This window comes from Rhopalosiphum padi, chromosome 2 (genome assembly GCF_020882245.1).
Source record: "Rhopalosiphum padi isolate XX-2018 chromosome 2, ASM2088224v1, whole genome shotgun sequence".
Taxonomy (NCBI): domain Eukaryota; kingdom Metazoa; phylum Arthropoda; class Insecta; order Hemiptera; family Aphididae; genus Rhopalosiphum; species Rhopalosiphum padi.
In genome coordinates, this window is record NC_083598.1 from 63,828,347 (window position 1) to 63,844,002 (window position 15,656).

Sequence of the window (15,656 nt, forward strand, 5' to 3'; positions counted from 1 at the left end):
TATAAAAATATGTAAAACTATTTATGATATGATAAACACAACATTGAATTACCAGCAGGCAACAATAAATTAACTTAGTTCAGTTACACACATTCATCAATTTACTGTATTTTCTAGTAGGTCCTCACACACAAGTATAGATGTGAATAAACCTATCTAGGTAATCAAAAATCCGAAAAAGTACCTTTATAGTAGACTCCAGCTCGTACGTAAACTGGTGGTGACTGGTGAGTAACCCCCCGCCCGATAATTAATAGTTGAGTAATTGATTTATATCAATCATCGATAATTACAACAACGGGTCGGTGACAATTTATCTGAATTAATGTTGTCAATAATAACATATCGATGCGATTATAACTAATAACGATTACGTTATTTTATACCTAATAGGTAATAAAGATAATATACTGTCCTATTACCTAACTACCTAAACGTACAGAGTCAGAAACAATCGATTTGTCTGTGTTCGTTATTTGATTGTGTGCGACGTGCAATATTGACGGTACGGTACGATTTATTTATTGATTATTGTAAATTTTTTATGAATTCAACCTCCTCGAATTTTTTTTTTGTGTATGTGTCTGTAGTACTGTAGTCTGTAGTAGACTCAGACTGCAATAATAATAAAAACGTCATATGATAATAATTATTAACGTGAGAATTTTAATATGTAAAACATTCAAGAAATTGGATAAATAATAGTTAGATTACCTAGGTAATATTGAGCGTTTATGGCGATCGGCTAAAGAACGAAATAAAATACATTCAGGAACTAATCGGTCAATTTTAGATTCTTATAAAAGAGAATTTTTTGGCGACAAAAACATAAACAAAAACATTTCGTCCTTGTCTGCCGCCTCCGCCCGTTGGAGTACCTACGTACGATACCTAACCAAAAAGTACCCAAATTTGTCTATTTAATTTAATAACTTATATTTTATAATTAATACTTTGTCAACCCCTCTATAATAGCTAATAGCTATAGATTATCATTCAATATTATTCAATATTCGAATACTATCCTAGAAATTGTTTTGTGTGTCGGAAAATGGAAATGTATAGTTTTAACGTCACCTTTATTTAATTATTAAATCGAAAACGATAACTTTACTCTATAATATTGGTCTATGTGACTATGATAATATGATTACCTAATATCATTTTCATTATTGGTTCTAGGCAGTCTTGTTAAGTATTCGAATATTTGTATTTAAATACTTTTTTTATATTTTAAATACTTTTCAAATACTTTCGACCCGTGTATTATTAAATACTAAAAAAATACTTTTTTCTTGTATTTTTATTCGAGAATACTAAATACTTTTATTCTAGTGTTCAACTCGAAATTCCAATTACCAATTTTTCATAATATACTAATTTAGATTTTGTTTCTAAAATATTATTCTATAATAATAATAGTTTTGACTTATGAGAATTTATAAATAAGATTTCCCCAAAACACAAGCAGATAACAGAATGACTTTAACCCCCATCTGCTCCTGACCTCTCTACCATGGCATACGGGACACGGACCACCACTGGTTATATTGCTTTTTATCTCGAATCTATTATTAGTTTTAATTTCAAGTTGTAATAACAATAATATAATATTGTAATATAAGTATAAATATAAGATTGGTATTAATGTTATTACTTATTATATTATTATAAGAACTGATAATAAACTATTATAGGCTTTTCTCATCGATCATAATATTTAATTTACAAATACTATTTTCTTGCAAGCAAACCACAGCTAGCGTTCTACGTTAATTTTTGTTATTAAGTAATAGTATTATTTAATATATTATAGTGTTAATTATATATTATATATTAATTATTAATAAAAATAACATTATAATATGCAATTTATTGAACTAAAAAAAAAGTATTTGTTAAGTATTTTGAATACTTTTAAAAAGTATTTGTATTTATATTCAAATACTGTTATAATGACTTATTTGAATACGTATTTTAAATACAAATGACACCAAGTATTTAAATATGTATTCTGAATACATTTGAAAAGTATTCTTAACAAAACTGGTTCTAGGTTATTACTTTATTAGTGTTATTACATTGGCTACATTATATCGCTAATAGGTACCTATACTTAATACATAATGTACGGATTTGATCAGTTTTATACTGTATACCCTCTGTGAGCACTGAGCATAAAAATAAAATATTACAACATCCCCCACCCTCGTGGTTTGTATAGATTTATAAATAATAAATGCACTAATAATGTTTTAATTGAATAATATTTATAATTCATGTTTTAATATTCATAATACTTAAATAACTTTGATATTTACAATTACGTCAACGACTTCGTGGCGCAACGGTAGCGCGTCTGACTCCAGATCAGAAGGTTGCGTGTTCAAATCACGTCGAGGTCAATTTAATTTTTGCACTTTTTATTTATTTATTACTTAGTATCGTCAAATTTAATATTAACGTATAATATTATATTAACCAAACAATATATAATTATAATTTATAATTAAATCAGAAATGCACAAACATGTCTCATATCCTTTTGACAGTGACGTAACGATGATAGAAATATAGAGTAGCTATTATCGTGGCCCACAATTGCAAGGATTATGAAAATCTATCAGATATTGCCATATCACTAATTAATATTGAACATTTATGTATTGGAACCGTAGACAAACTACCAGCTCCCGCTTTGGCTGTAAAAAAAATGTTTGCAAGATATTCCATTTAGGTAATCTATAATATATAGAAAATATATACGTCATAATATTCCTACTTCCTACTTCCTAGACTAATAATAAATCTTAGAATTAAATTATAAATGATTTAACCAAACAATAATAAAATTAATTCCACCATCTATAGAATCACTAAGCATAGAATTAGCAAAGGACACTACAGTACTAACTACAAAGTACTATACCCTCGTACGCCGACGTCTTATACGAACATACAACATAGCAAATTTGTGTTCAGCAATATAAATTTCATGTAATAAAGCCTTAACAATATAAATAATATAATAAATTTACCTGTTACCAAACTTGCAGCCACTAACTCTACTCTATCTTAGTTCGTGCTTAAAGCTAATAATATTATCTACACGCATTGGTAATGGCCAACGCCATATTATTTTATTATTATTATTATTATTATTATTATTGCGGATAATACAGGAGTCGCCAACCTCTTCAAACGAGTGAGCAACAATCGCAATTTTAATTTTCTGACATTTAGGGAGAAAAATTTCTTTTATGAGCAAAAAAATGAAGATGATCATAATTTATTATACCTGAACTCGTCCGTTGAAGTAGACAATACGTTTATTGGAAAAATATTTAATTACAAAACTTATACCTATTATTTTTTTTAGAGTTAATTTTAATACGTATACCGTATACGTCAATAAATATCTGTAAAACTTTTTTTGAATAAGTAGGTACTTACATGATATTTAGTTCGATAAAGCCTTTCTAAGTTCCCACGTTTGAAAATTGAAAGATTGGCATAATATACATACGCACTTGCCTTTAATGTCAACAAAAGAAAACTCCATCTTCCGTTCTTGATTGAAATAAAAACTGACAAGTCTTGTATAAACTCATGTGTTAAATCGAGATTTCAAGGCGGGCCATGTCCCGCTCGGTCCCGTCTTTGGTATCACCACTGGTTGCCACTGACTACCGTTTAAAATAAATGGTACAGACTACAGCTGCTGTTCGTATTGCTAAACTGGCCTAAGATCTAAGAAATTTAAGACAGAATGTAAATGGATTTTTTAGATTTTGTCACTGACCAACCACGAGCCACGATTTAAGCGCGCCCGTTCAGCTAAACGATTTTAGATAATATATCGAACGACGCGCCCGAACAGTAACTTCAGCACAACCTATCCATGATAGGCCTTTACTACGCGTGCATAAATGTTGTTAATTGTTGTTCATAGATAGCGTTAATGTAATCTTAAAAAAATTTAATATAACATATTGAAGTTTTAAATATTTCTATTATATTTCAGTTTAAGATAAATACAAAGATACTAATCTATTTTTATTTTTTGTATTTTATATAAAGTAGAATACAATAAATACATTGACATTAATATTGTTTTTGTTCCTAATTGCTATAACTAGGGCCTAAATTTAAATGCTCTAATTAATAACAAAATAACCATTCAATTATATACTTGGAGTTTAAACTGTATTATTCTAAAGTACCCCAAAAAATAATGCACTTTCCGTTGAAATCCGGGCACTATACAAATAACCATTTAAAATTATATTTGTCGGATATTGTCGAAAACGCCATCGGAAATATTTATGAACAAATTCATCAGCATGTGTGCCTCTCAGCGATATCCGACACTAATTAAGATAGGTACTCGAATTCTTTGAAAAAATAACAATTGCAATTATTCTGCATTTATAATAATATGCTTCTATGAACAAATTAAAAAAAAGATTACAGCTCATAATTTAAATAAATTTGTAACGGCTCGAATTATTACCATAATTGTTTTGATGTACAAATGTGTTTTAATAAATTATTTTTATGATCTCTGAAATCAAGATAATAATACTTAACTAATAAGTATCATAAGAAAAATTGATCGATTCAAAATAGGCTATTTAGTAGTACTAACTGCTGTGGGTGTTGTTATAATTATATTATTAAATTATCTGAGCATCTGACCGTGTATCAATGTCGTGCCGCCGGGGCAACATGGAATTGATAAGAAATTGTTCACCAGTACGACAGTACCTGTCTTATCTACTAGTGTTTATAGTTTTTTGTGTAAAGGGTATTACAAATTACTTTATATTATTATTACTTACTATCATTTGAAGTATTTTAAGTAGTTTATACTTTATAAATTATAACTATTTGCAGATATGTTGGACATGTTTTGTGAATTTTTAACTTACAATTGATCATATTCAGTATTTACAAATTACATTATAAGATTTGCTTATTGTTTCTGAATAAAAATAATATAAAAAAGGCTGTATTAGATTTTATGCTAATTATTGTCTGTATAGATAATTGACAGGATGGCATCAAATGTGAAACATATTATTTTAGTGATGTCAGGTAAAGGAGGTGTTGGAAAATCAACTGTAAGCACTCAGTTGGCACTTGGATTAGTAACTAAAGGATATCGGGTAAGATCATTATTTTTCATTAATTTTGAATAGTGATGGGTTGGTAGTGCACTAGTGCTACACAAAGCATAAAATACTTGTTATTAAAATGTAGTTAAAATGCTTAGGATGAACATTTAACTTCCAATTATTTTGGAAAAAATTTACTATAGAGTATAGATTAATAGAGGAAAGAAAGAAAATAACCAATAGTTGAGCTTAATAGTTTTCTTGCAGGTACCCAGAAAGGAAACACATTGTTCTTAATATATCCATAAAGTTAAAGTTGTATTATAGCACAGAGCATTAAATATTAAACATATAGAAATATTGCCAACAATAGAAATTCAGCTAAATTTTTTTTTTAATTGCAATATTAATATTTTAGGTTGGCATATTGGATGTAGATTTATGTGGTCCATCAATACCATATTTATTAAAACTAGAAAACCAAGAGGTACATCAATGTGAAGCTGGTTGGGTTCCAGTTTATACAGACGAGTCAAAATCTTTAGGTGTCCTTTCAATAGGATTCTTGACCAAATCCAGAAATGATAGCGTTGTGTGGAGAGGACCAAAAAAGACTGGTTTGTTATTTAAAATAGTTATTGCTATCTTTATGTATATATACAAATTTATGTACGTGTTTGTCATAAACAGCATTCATAAAACAATTGCTTTCTGATGTTTTCTGGGAAGACGTTGATTATCTAATTATTGATACACCACCAGGCACATCTGACGAACACATAACAGTTATGGAGAATATTAAGTATAAAATTCTATAATTTGCTTATTATTAACTTTAGACTTGAGAACATACTTAATTGTTGTCTTCACAATTTTAGAGAAACTCCGTGTGATGGAGCAATACTTGTAACAACTCCACAACAAATTGCTTTGGATGATGTCAGAAAAGAGTTGTCATTTTGTCGTAAAACTAATATTCCAATATTAGGAATAGTTGAGAACATGAGTGGTTACGTTTGTCCTAATTGTGCTGTGAGTTAATAAACTGCTCAAGTATTTGATTTACTAGGTTTACTTTGTTCCATGACATATTTTGGCAATAATTTTAATGTGGAACAAAATATAATAACATAGCTTTTGTCTTCCAATTGGAACTGTTTTTATTATTTATTATTTCTGTCACTAAATTTTAATCATATAAAACACCAAATAATTTTAAATTTACCAATCTATAATCTTGTTACTCAATGTTAAAAATATATTATATTATGTTACAATTAAAATTTAGGTTTAAAAAAAGAGTTAATTTAACTTTTTATTATAATTAATACCCTGTACTAGACAAAACACAAAACTTGTTTATTTTAAAATTACTATTAGTAATTATTATTATATAATTAATTAATTTAATATGCTGACTCTTCATTTATATAGAAACTGTGAATTAGTATTTGATTTTAATTAAAACATTGCTATAGGTACATATAAGTAATTTTATTATAAATATAATAAAACAATACTGAATTATGTAAAATGAATTAAGTTATACCTTGAATATGTTAAATTTTTACTGATTTTTGAAAAAATATTAACTTAATAGCTTATATTTGTCAATGTTCATTCATATAAAAAAATTGTTAAAATTCTAATAATGTTGATATTTTATTGATTTTAATTTTTTAAGTTAGGCTTAACATAAAAAACATAATAATTTACAAATTTATTTGTTTATAATTTTTACTTTATTTTATAGGAGTGTACAAATTTGTTTTCATCCAACGGTGGAAAATCTTTAGCTGAACATTTCCAAGTTCCTTTTTTAGGAACTGTACCAATAGATCCGAAAGTATCTTCCGAAACATCAAAATATGTCGGTTTAACTCATCCTGAATCACAAATGGCAATATCTTATAACTCAATTGTTGACCGTGTAATAAATCCAAACTGATTAACCTAATGAATTTTTATACTTAAATACAAATTTAGTTTCATTGTTTATTGCATTAATATAATATACTGTTTGGTATTACCAAAGAACTTTTAACATACATATACAGCATTAATTAAGATACTATATCTTAATTCATGCTATACAATATACATTATACAAATATATATATATATATATACATACAAATAGTAAATATATTAATTATAACAGTAAATGATTAAAAATTCTATATGCTTTTATTCTTACTTGATATAAATTAACTTTTTACTCTATGGGAACTTTTTCTTTCGACTGTTCGACTTCTTTCTTAGATTCATCAAGTTCAGACAATGGTTCCACGTTTCCAAGTGGTGATTTACTTGTAAATAAAATTGGTATATGAGTTAGTCTTGGATTCCCGTCATTCTCCAAAAACCTAATCTTTAATGTTAAATAAAAATTTAGCGTGTATGTAATTATATTTTGTTAAAATTAAATACCCAAGATAATAAAGAGTTTTTACTGGATGTACCAGTAGCAGCGACTGCAAGTATTGTACCATCTTCTTGTTCATGTACAGTTTTTTTTATAGCAATTTTGTCAGACTTTTTCGCAATAGGTTTATCAATATAAGGTACACGAAAATTACTAATATCTGAAATGAATAACAAATTATTTACTAAATATATGGATTTGTTAAAAAAAAAATTATTTATTCATGTATTATGTTACCGTCTTCGTCTTCTTGTTCTTCATTTTCTATTTTTGGAGAAGGTTCAGTTCTTAAAATGAAATATACAATACTTTGTTTTCGAAGCCATATTCTAAATCCTCCTTCAATGTATATAGGGATATTTTCTGGGTGATTAGCAATAATTTTCCTTTGATCAGGACTTTGACCACTAACTATCCATGTATCCTCTATGCTTTCTTCTAATTGCTTAGTTTTGTACACTTTAACTTCAGATTCAATATCTATACTACTAATCCTTTTGATAGCTAATAATGCTAATTCATAAGGATCATTAGGTGCAGGCTTAGGTATAGGCCAAGGGGATAGATTATTAAATTTAGGCATCCAGTACATCATGCGCCAATAGCGCCGTACAGGGAATCCACGAGTACCAAACCGTTTCACAAGCAAGTCTTCTACTTCCCAATCAGGAATAACTCCTAAAAAATATATCAAAAACTCAAATGTATTACACATCAATTTAAGAATACACAATTTTACCATTATCCTCCATTTTCTGTAGTAAGTCGATAATACACTGTTGGTGTTTTGGGTAGTGCATAAACTCAGACTGTATATAGTTTTGAGGGACAAATTTTCCAGCTGGTAATACTTGGATAAGTTTCTTATAAGTTTCTAGATCTTCGTTTACTCCAAATTCATCCAGGTGTTTAATTGCCGTGTTTATAAACTCTACATGTCCAGATCGATATTTTTCTAACTGATATACCCTTAACATATCCAAATACGTCTTCTTATTCTTCTCCTGGACATTATTGAAACTATCTACGCTTACCACGTCAACTTTAGGTTTGTCAAAACATGGATCTGTTGAGTGAAACCCTCGTTGGACAGACTTGACAGACTGTCTGTTAAACAATAAAACAAAGCCCCTACACGTCCTTAGTACATTGTTCATTATCGTATTAACGTTATTCTTGAAGTATAATTTAAAATGTTATATTTGCATAACGAAATTTTTAATGGATATAATATAAATATTATAAATATTATGATAATTTCTAGTTTCTACAACTTTTCCTTATTTTATTGCCGGCTATCATTCACATTATCATTTAACCAGTTATCTCATGCAGGTTAGGCAAGAACTAATGATAATGTTGAAATCAAATTGTGTGCCAACAGATTTTCTTGATTTGATTCCTTATTACGTAAAACATTAGGATAATTTAAATAATTATTGTAGACTGTAGACTGAAGTAGTCAGTAGATAGGTACCTACACTCTACCGGCTACAGAGCCAGATCTAAGAGAGGGGGGCGAACCAGGGTAGGTGCCCCAGAAGTCTTGGTCGGAAGGCGCCAAATTAGGTACTTAATAATATATTATTATATAAAATATGGTAACTAAATAATAAGTGAATATATTAACAGATTTAATTCATTATAATAATATAATATAATGAATTAATGAGTATTATAATATTTAAAATACAAATTACAATTTTCATTTACTTTGACTATGAATACTTCCATTTTCCACACAGATTATCTGTGCTAAATATTTTTATTGTAATTGTACAAATCAAACAACTTTTATTTCAAGGTTTATATTTAATACACATTATTCTTAATCAAGTATCTAAGATTTTTTTTTCCTTTTCCCATATTTTTTTTTTTTTTTAGAGGGTAATTACATAAGTATAACAGTGTCCAGTGGCATAATAGAGGGGCTAAATAATGAGAAGGCGCTAATTTTATACTTTACCCGAGTAAAAAATATGCTAAATCCAGTCCTGGTTACCTACCTAAAATATTATGATTATGAATATATTGAATATACTAATATATTATCACAATTGTGGAGAAATTCTTTATGCTACTACTTCATAACCAGATTTGAGGAGGGCATTGATAGTAATAAATGCCCAAGGCCCCGCTATTTTGATTGCCCCGACAAAATTACCTTGGGTTTTTTTTTTAATGAATTTTAAAAATGTTTAATACATTACGATTGTAATGTAGTAAACCCAATATTATTATTAATATTATTTACTTATTTTATTTATTTTTAAATAATCAGTGTAAATATGTAATTTTATTAAAATGTTTTATTGTACGTCATGAGTCATGACGACATTTTGAAGGGATAAGGAAGAAAAATTCTAATAAATTCGTTCTTGCCTAGTGCTTACTAAAGTAGTTAGACGTAGAGTTATTGTGTTGCTTATCACTTTATCAGAAATACAAACGTGTGTTTGGATCACGATTTAAAATACTGTCTTAAATCGTGGTTTGTTTAATTAAAAATTATATATTCTTATGAATACATAATACATATTAAATACCTGATACCAAATATAGGTAATGTAAAAGTAAAATTACTTTAATTAGGTAATAATATATAATATAGGCGCCTATTTCGTTTATGTACTTGGTTGTTTGTCACTTAAAAACGATTTAAATAAATAAGAAAAATTCTGAAAAATATTTTAACATAAAAATATGTTGAACAATATGCCTAATACATACCTATATATTAGTATATATATATATAACCACAAATAGAGTTGTCCTAATTATAATCATAATATAACATTGGTATATCTGGTATCTACCGTATACCTAGGTAGGTATGCCGTATTTAATAGCAGTGTGGTGTGCTCTCTTTATATGTCTATGGGTGTGCTCTTATAGATAAGAAGGTAATAATGTATAAAAACGTATATATATAAAAATGCATAGCTATACGATACGTACCTTCTTAAGATACAGAATACAGGTATTTATTAAAATTAAATATAAATAATTATAAATATTGTACAAACAGGTATAATATTATTAAAATCCAAAGACTGATTTACCGCCAAAAAAAAAATGGCAGAATTTCATCTACTTCAGAACGAATCAACGAACAACATATTTTTGCGGATTCTTTGGCAGAAAACTTAATTCAAAATTATATTCCACCCATCTAAATACGTTTTTATTAATTGATAAAGAAGTACAATGTAAAACACATCCTATACCAAGGAGCACACTTAAAGTAAAAAAAAAAACAGTAGAGTAAGAAAAGTTAATTGGTGAACAAAATAAATGAAAACATCGAAGGGCTGCCAAATATTGAGTTTACAATATTATTAGTAAAATCTGTATGTTGTAGATATATTTATTTATTGATATGAAACGGGACAAGCCTAATACAAATATTGATATTAATCTTAAAACGTAACAGTATAAAATACAAAACATGGCGAACACGACATAAATAACTGGTTTAGTTCCACCTCCCCCAATAGAAACGATGGATCCTCGTTCGCTAGTCTCATCGTACGTGGTACAGGACTGTTTCGCAAATAATTCACAGAACAAAAAGGAATATGAAAAGGGAAGATATTGCGAGAATTAAAATTTGGGATCCTAAAATTAATCTTTTTTAAAAAACGGATGAGTCTATTTGACCATCAATGAGTTTTCCCAAGAATAATAGGTTTATTTGAACTCTCCTAGCACCCAGCATGGTCAAGCTCAGGTGGCAAAGTACTGGGTTGTAGTCATGAGGTGGACAATCAATTGATAACCGGAAAGATACACACTTCAGAAACTTGCGTTGGACTCTTTCAAGTTGATAGCTGTCATTCATAGTTGTTGGGCACCAGATTACAGCTCCATACTTAAGTAGAGAATGAACAAATGAGCAAAAAGGAGTTTTAATAGGAACTAGACAACTTGAAGTCCGTAGAAAGTCTGAGCAAGAACCCAAGCATTTTCATGGCATTACATAAAATGTTGTCTAAGTCTGTAAAACCTAAGACAGCGATTAAGTTTTATACCCAAATAATTTACAAACGCGCCAGCAGGTTCAAGGAGGACACCATATGCAGATATAGAATAGTTAAAATTAAAAGGGCATCTAGGAGAACGATATCGGATATATAGCCATATAAAGGTAGGTACCATTTATTTTTTTATATTATTTTTTTTTAAATTATTTAATATTGAGTTATAGTTGGAGTATAGGTAATATTACTTATACACTTATTTGATTATTATCACTTAATAGTAATGAGTAATGACTAATAGAAATATTATAGGTACGTACTATACGCATAAAAGCTTATTTCTTATATGCATGTATGGGTATAAATAATTTAACAACACAAACGTGTTTTAACCTATGAAACTATTATCACTAATACTGCAGGTACAGTAATATTTTTTTACTTTAGTCAAAAAGTTAATTTTATTATTAAAATGAAAATTCATTGAAACAATTTGTATATTACTTATAAGCTATAAGTCATAGCTGACCACCTGGGAACGAATTCATATGTATATATAAGTATAGGCCATAGGGTATTTAATAAAATATAAACAATAAACTTGGTATTCGATAACTAATTCGATAATAATAAAGAATCAAATCATCGCTAGGTAGCAGTAGTACTACTAAGTACTAGTATTATAAGTACCAATGGTAGTAATGGTACCACCATATCATTGTCTGTAAAATCGTCTATTCTATATAATATAATCAATGGTACCGTCTATCGTCTATCTACCTACTTATAATTTGTATCAGTGCCGTATTTAAGATTTTGTTTGGGAGAAAGGGTATATGTATATTTACCCAGAGCTCAGTAGTCTCACCCTTTCATCATTCGATTTGTCTCAAAATTATGAAAAATTCATAATTAATTTAACACAAAGTACGTTGCTTAAATTATGTATTACCTTTAGTCCTTTACCTGAGAGGTTAAATATGTTTTTCTAAAACAAATTATAATAAATTGACCATATTATTATCATTGATTATACATTTATTTAGTATTTTTTTTTATATAGTATTATTAGTATTAAGTAGGTACCTTATACTCCCGACATAATTTTGACTTGTATGCAATATAGTATATTATAATGAATAACTATTACGAATATATGTTGCATTTAAACATAACTTTATTATTATCTTACCAGTTGCCACATCATCTATGTATTATTGTAGTATACCTATAATTACCTATTATTTTTATTACAAATCTGTAATACATTTCTCTATACGACTATATAGGCATAAAATATGTAGGTAGGTAATATGTGGTCTGCATATTTTGTTAATACTTCAGTATAGGTACTAACAATTTTATATTTATGTTACATGCTCGCACATAATTCGTCTTTTGTGGTTTTTATTAATAAATACCATTTGAATAAATTCATATGCAGATGCAATACATAAATCATAATAACTATATAGGTTTTCTTCGATGTGCTTCGATATTTTAAAACTTAACAACATTTCATACATTAGTATACAACGATATTAGTAGTGTAATTTTATAAAAATAAATGATTATAAAAAAATATATAGATACCATATAAATAACAATCATTTATACATATACATATACGATATACTACACTACATGAATATTAAATATTATATTATGGTGCTGGTGAAAGCAGTGATACAGTATAATCTACCATTTCAAAAAGCATAAGTATGCCTTGTGACAGTCAACAAAAATAATTGTTTATTCAAATTAAAAGTTAAATAGTTATAGTAGTTATATAATATGTACTAGGCCCTTAAAACTTAGTTTATCTAGCTATTTATTTTCGTATTATTATTTTTAAAGAAATTGATTACCTATAATCTATATACTAATATACTTAGTATTTAGTATTAATAATAAATTAATAAATAGGACAATTTACTTCTCCTTAAACCCAATAAAATGTTTAAATTTAATTATTTAAATTAAAATATAATATCAAAAATAAATTATATATAATATATTGATTAAAAAAACGTTGCTAGTTTAGGGTTTATTTTCAAAAATCGAATATTAAACTTTCGGTGCATTCGGTGCAGGTGTGACAAAAGATAATGTAAATCTAATCAAAGAAATTCTTAACTAAATAGTAATTATTATAAATATACTTATTAATATAGTTGTGATGTGTAACGTGTAACTATGAAAGTTCATGACAAGGACAACACTGACAACAAATCATATTTTATTTATGATCTTATGGACCGTTGATAGATTAGATTTAAAGTTTATTATAATTGTATTTGTAATAATATAACTAGGTACTTATTAATTATAATATCCTATTTATATAAATATACCCATAAAAAAATTGTAATATTTTTAATTTTTATACAGATATTTTCAAATTCAAATTTATAAAATCATATAATTAATTTAGTTTTATAATTGGTAGATTTTATTTCATTTTTATTATGTTACATGTGTTATGTACATAAAAAATGTTTGTTAAGAAAACTTTTTAGATAATTTTTTTTCTAGGTATTTAAAAAATGCATTATTTTTTTTTAAAAATAGTATAGGTGATTTGTTTTAAGAACAATAAAAATTGGCCTCTGAATAATTATATATCTATTATATCTATTGTTCTCAAAGTATAGCTAAACAGCTCTAATCAGAAATTGCTTAACTCGTTTATGATAAAAAAAAAAAATGAACATGATCAAATCTAAGTAACTTAATCTTATTAGTTCCGATGCAATACTAAGGTAATATGTAATTCAATATTCATAAATTATCATTATCCACTCTAGCCGTAGTGGTTAGATACTAACTTATTAACAGGTGTTAGGTAGTAATTATACATAGTAATTTACTATTATAGTTACATATCTACTACCCATCACATGAATTACTAATGCTAGGAAATAAACATTTTTTTTTTATAAATTAAAAACGTTAAATAAAATTGTATGAAAATATAAGTTACAATTAAAAATGTAAATTTATAAATCTATACTAGATATAGTTTAGGTACGCAATAGGTAATTATAAATTATAATTAGCTATTGCAGGTAATCGAACCGACAAAGCAGACGATTACACGATATTCATAAGTTCTATTATTGGCACTTCGTCTTTTACTAGGGGGACGCAAATCATAAATGGTATAAAATATGTATCATTAATATTTGATGAATACTGAATAGCAATATATTCTAATACCTATATAGAACGGCTAAAACCTATAGTAAAGACGTATCGCCGAATGTCTTAAAATCTTCCAAAACATTTAAAGAAATAAAGAATACATAATATAATATATAATATATAATATATAGAAACTGGTGCACAAGTCCATGGTTTATTTTTATTTTTTAAGGTTAAAATAATAGGGCTGTAATGCTGTATAGCAATTAAATATTTCAACCCTCTTATAAATAATGTTGATAATGCAATTATATAATTTTATAATTATAGTTATTTTGTATTTGTTTTTATGATATTGAATTTAAAACTGACAGCTGTCCTAACACAATTTCTTCCCGCATCATTGCGGCAGACCCTGTAATGAAGATCTGTTCACGTTTGTATAACAGTATATTGTATAGTTTAAGTTTATTAGTTTGAACGGAGGTTATTTTTGAGTTAATTACAATAAGTTTTTGTTATAATACATTTTTTTTTTTGACAATGAACAAATTACCAAAGTATATTATAACATGCAGTATTCAATGTCTTAGTATTGAAAAAACTATAACATAAGCCATAAAGTTATGTAAGTTAGTTGTTAAATAATATAGATTTATAATTATTTTTTGGTATACTATACAATAATATGACTGTGAAAACATTAAAATCCATATATAGCCATATAGGTATACGTAAAAAGTAAAAAAATGTATGGAAAATTAGATAAGTTTCGATAGGAAATGGATGCTATCGCTATGGTATACACTCGTAAATTAGTATACCTAATGTAATTTGTTATTGCCTTCCAACGTATTTTTTTTATCCAATCACTGAATCTAGTTATATCAAACTTTTTTCATCGGACAAATTAACGTCAAACAAACGTGCTTTTACCAAATATTGTACCTACTAAACTATGTAGATTATTTATATGTAATATAAACTTAT

The 15,656-nt window shown here is 27.1% G+C and overlaps 2 protein-coding genes and 1 non-coding gene across 3 annotated transcripts; 2 read left to right on the forward strand and 1 right to left on the reverse strand.

The window, feature by feature from the left end:
• Positions 1–2,333: 2,333 nt before the first annotated feature.
• Positions 2,334–2,405, forward strand: Trnaw-cca (transfer RNA tryptophan (anticodon CCA)). Its single transcript has one exon. It is a non-coding gene; the product is annotated as a tRNA-Trp (tRNA).
• Positions 2,406–4,784: 2,379 nt separating this feature from the next.
• Positions 4,785–7,115, forward strand: LOC132921572 (cytosolic Fe-S cluster assembly factor Nubp2 homolog). Its single transcript, XM_060984654.1, has 5 exons — positions 4,785–5,168; positions 5,536–5,734; positions 5,808–5,919; positions 5,996–6,149; positions 6,871–7,115. The coding sequence occupies exons 1-5, from the start codon at positions 5,058–5,060 to the stop codon at positions 7,063–7,065; spliced, it is 771 nt and encodes a 256-aa protein (XP_060840637.1). The 5' UTR covers positions 4,785–5,057; the 3' UTR covers positions 7,066–7,115.
• Positions 6,837–8,843, reverse strand: LOC132921571 (evolutionarily conserved signaling intermediate in Toll pathway, mitochondrial). Its single transcript, XM_060984653.1, has 5 exons — positions 8,282–8,843; positions 7,780–8,220; positions 7,548–7,702; positions 7,315–7,488; positions 6,837–7,070 (listed from the first exon to the last, which is right to left on the reverse strand). Exons 1-4 carry the CDS (start codon positions 8,697–8,699, stop codon positions 7,333–7,335), a joined length of 1,170 nt encoding a protein of 389 aa, XP_060840636.1. The 5' UTR covers positions 8,700–8,843; the 3' UTR covers positions 6,837–7,070; positions 7,315–7,332.
• Positions 8,844–15,656: the final 6,813 nt, after the last annotated feature.

What these genes read in the sequence shown, in the direction of transcription:
- LOC132921572 (XM_060984654.1), top strand. Translation starts at nt 5,058, where the DNA reads ATGGCATCAAATGTGAAACATATTATTTTAGTGATGTCAGGTAAAGGA. An exon ending in TAGTAACTAAAGGATATCGG is followed by an intron (nt 5,169 to 5,535) that starts GTAAGATCATTA and finishes TTAATATTTTAG; the next exon opens with GTTGGCATATTGGATGTAGA. An exon ending in GAGAGGACCAAAAAAGACTG is followed by an intron (nt 5,735 to 5,807) that starts GTTTGTTATTTA and finishes TGTCATAAACAG; the next exon opens with CATTCATAAAACAATTGCTT.
- LOC132921571 (XM_060984653.1), bottom strand. Translation starts at nt 8,699, where the DNA reads ATGAACAATGTACTAAGGACGTGTAGGGGCTTTGTTTTATTGTTTAAC. An exon ending in ACAGAAAATGGAGGATAATG is followed by an intron (nt 8,221 to 8,281) that starts GTAAAATTGTGT and finishes TATATTTTTTAG; the next exon opens with GAGTTATTCCTGATTGGGAA. An exon ending in AAAACTCTTTATTATCTTGG is followed by an intron (nt 7,489 to 7,547) that starts GTATTTAATTTT and finishes TTAACATTAAAG; the next exon opens with ATTAGGTTTTTGGAGAATGA.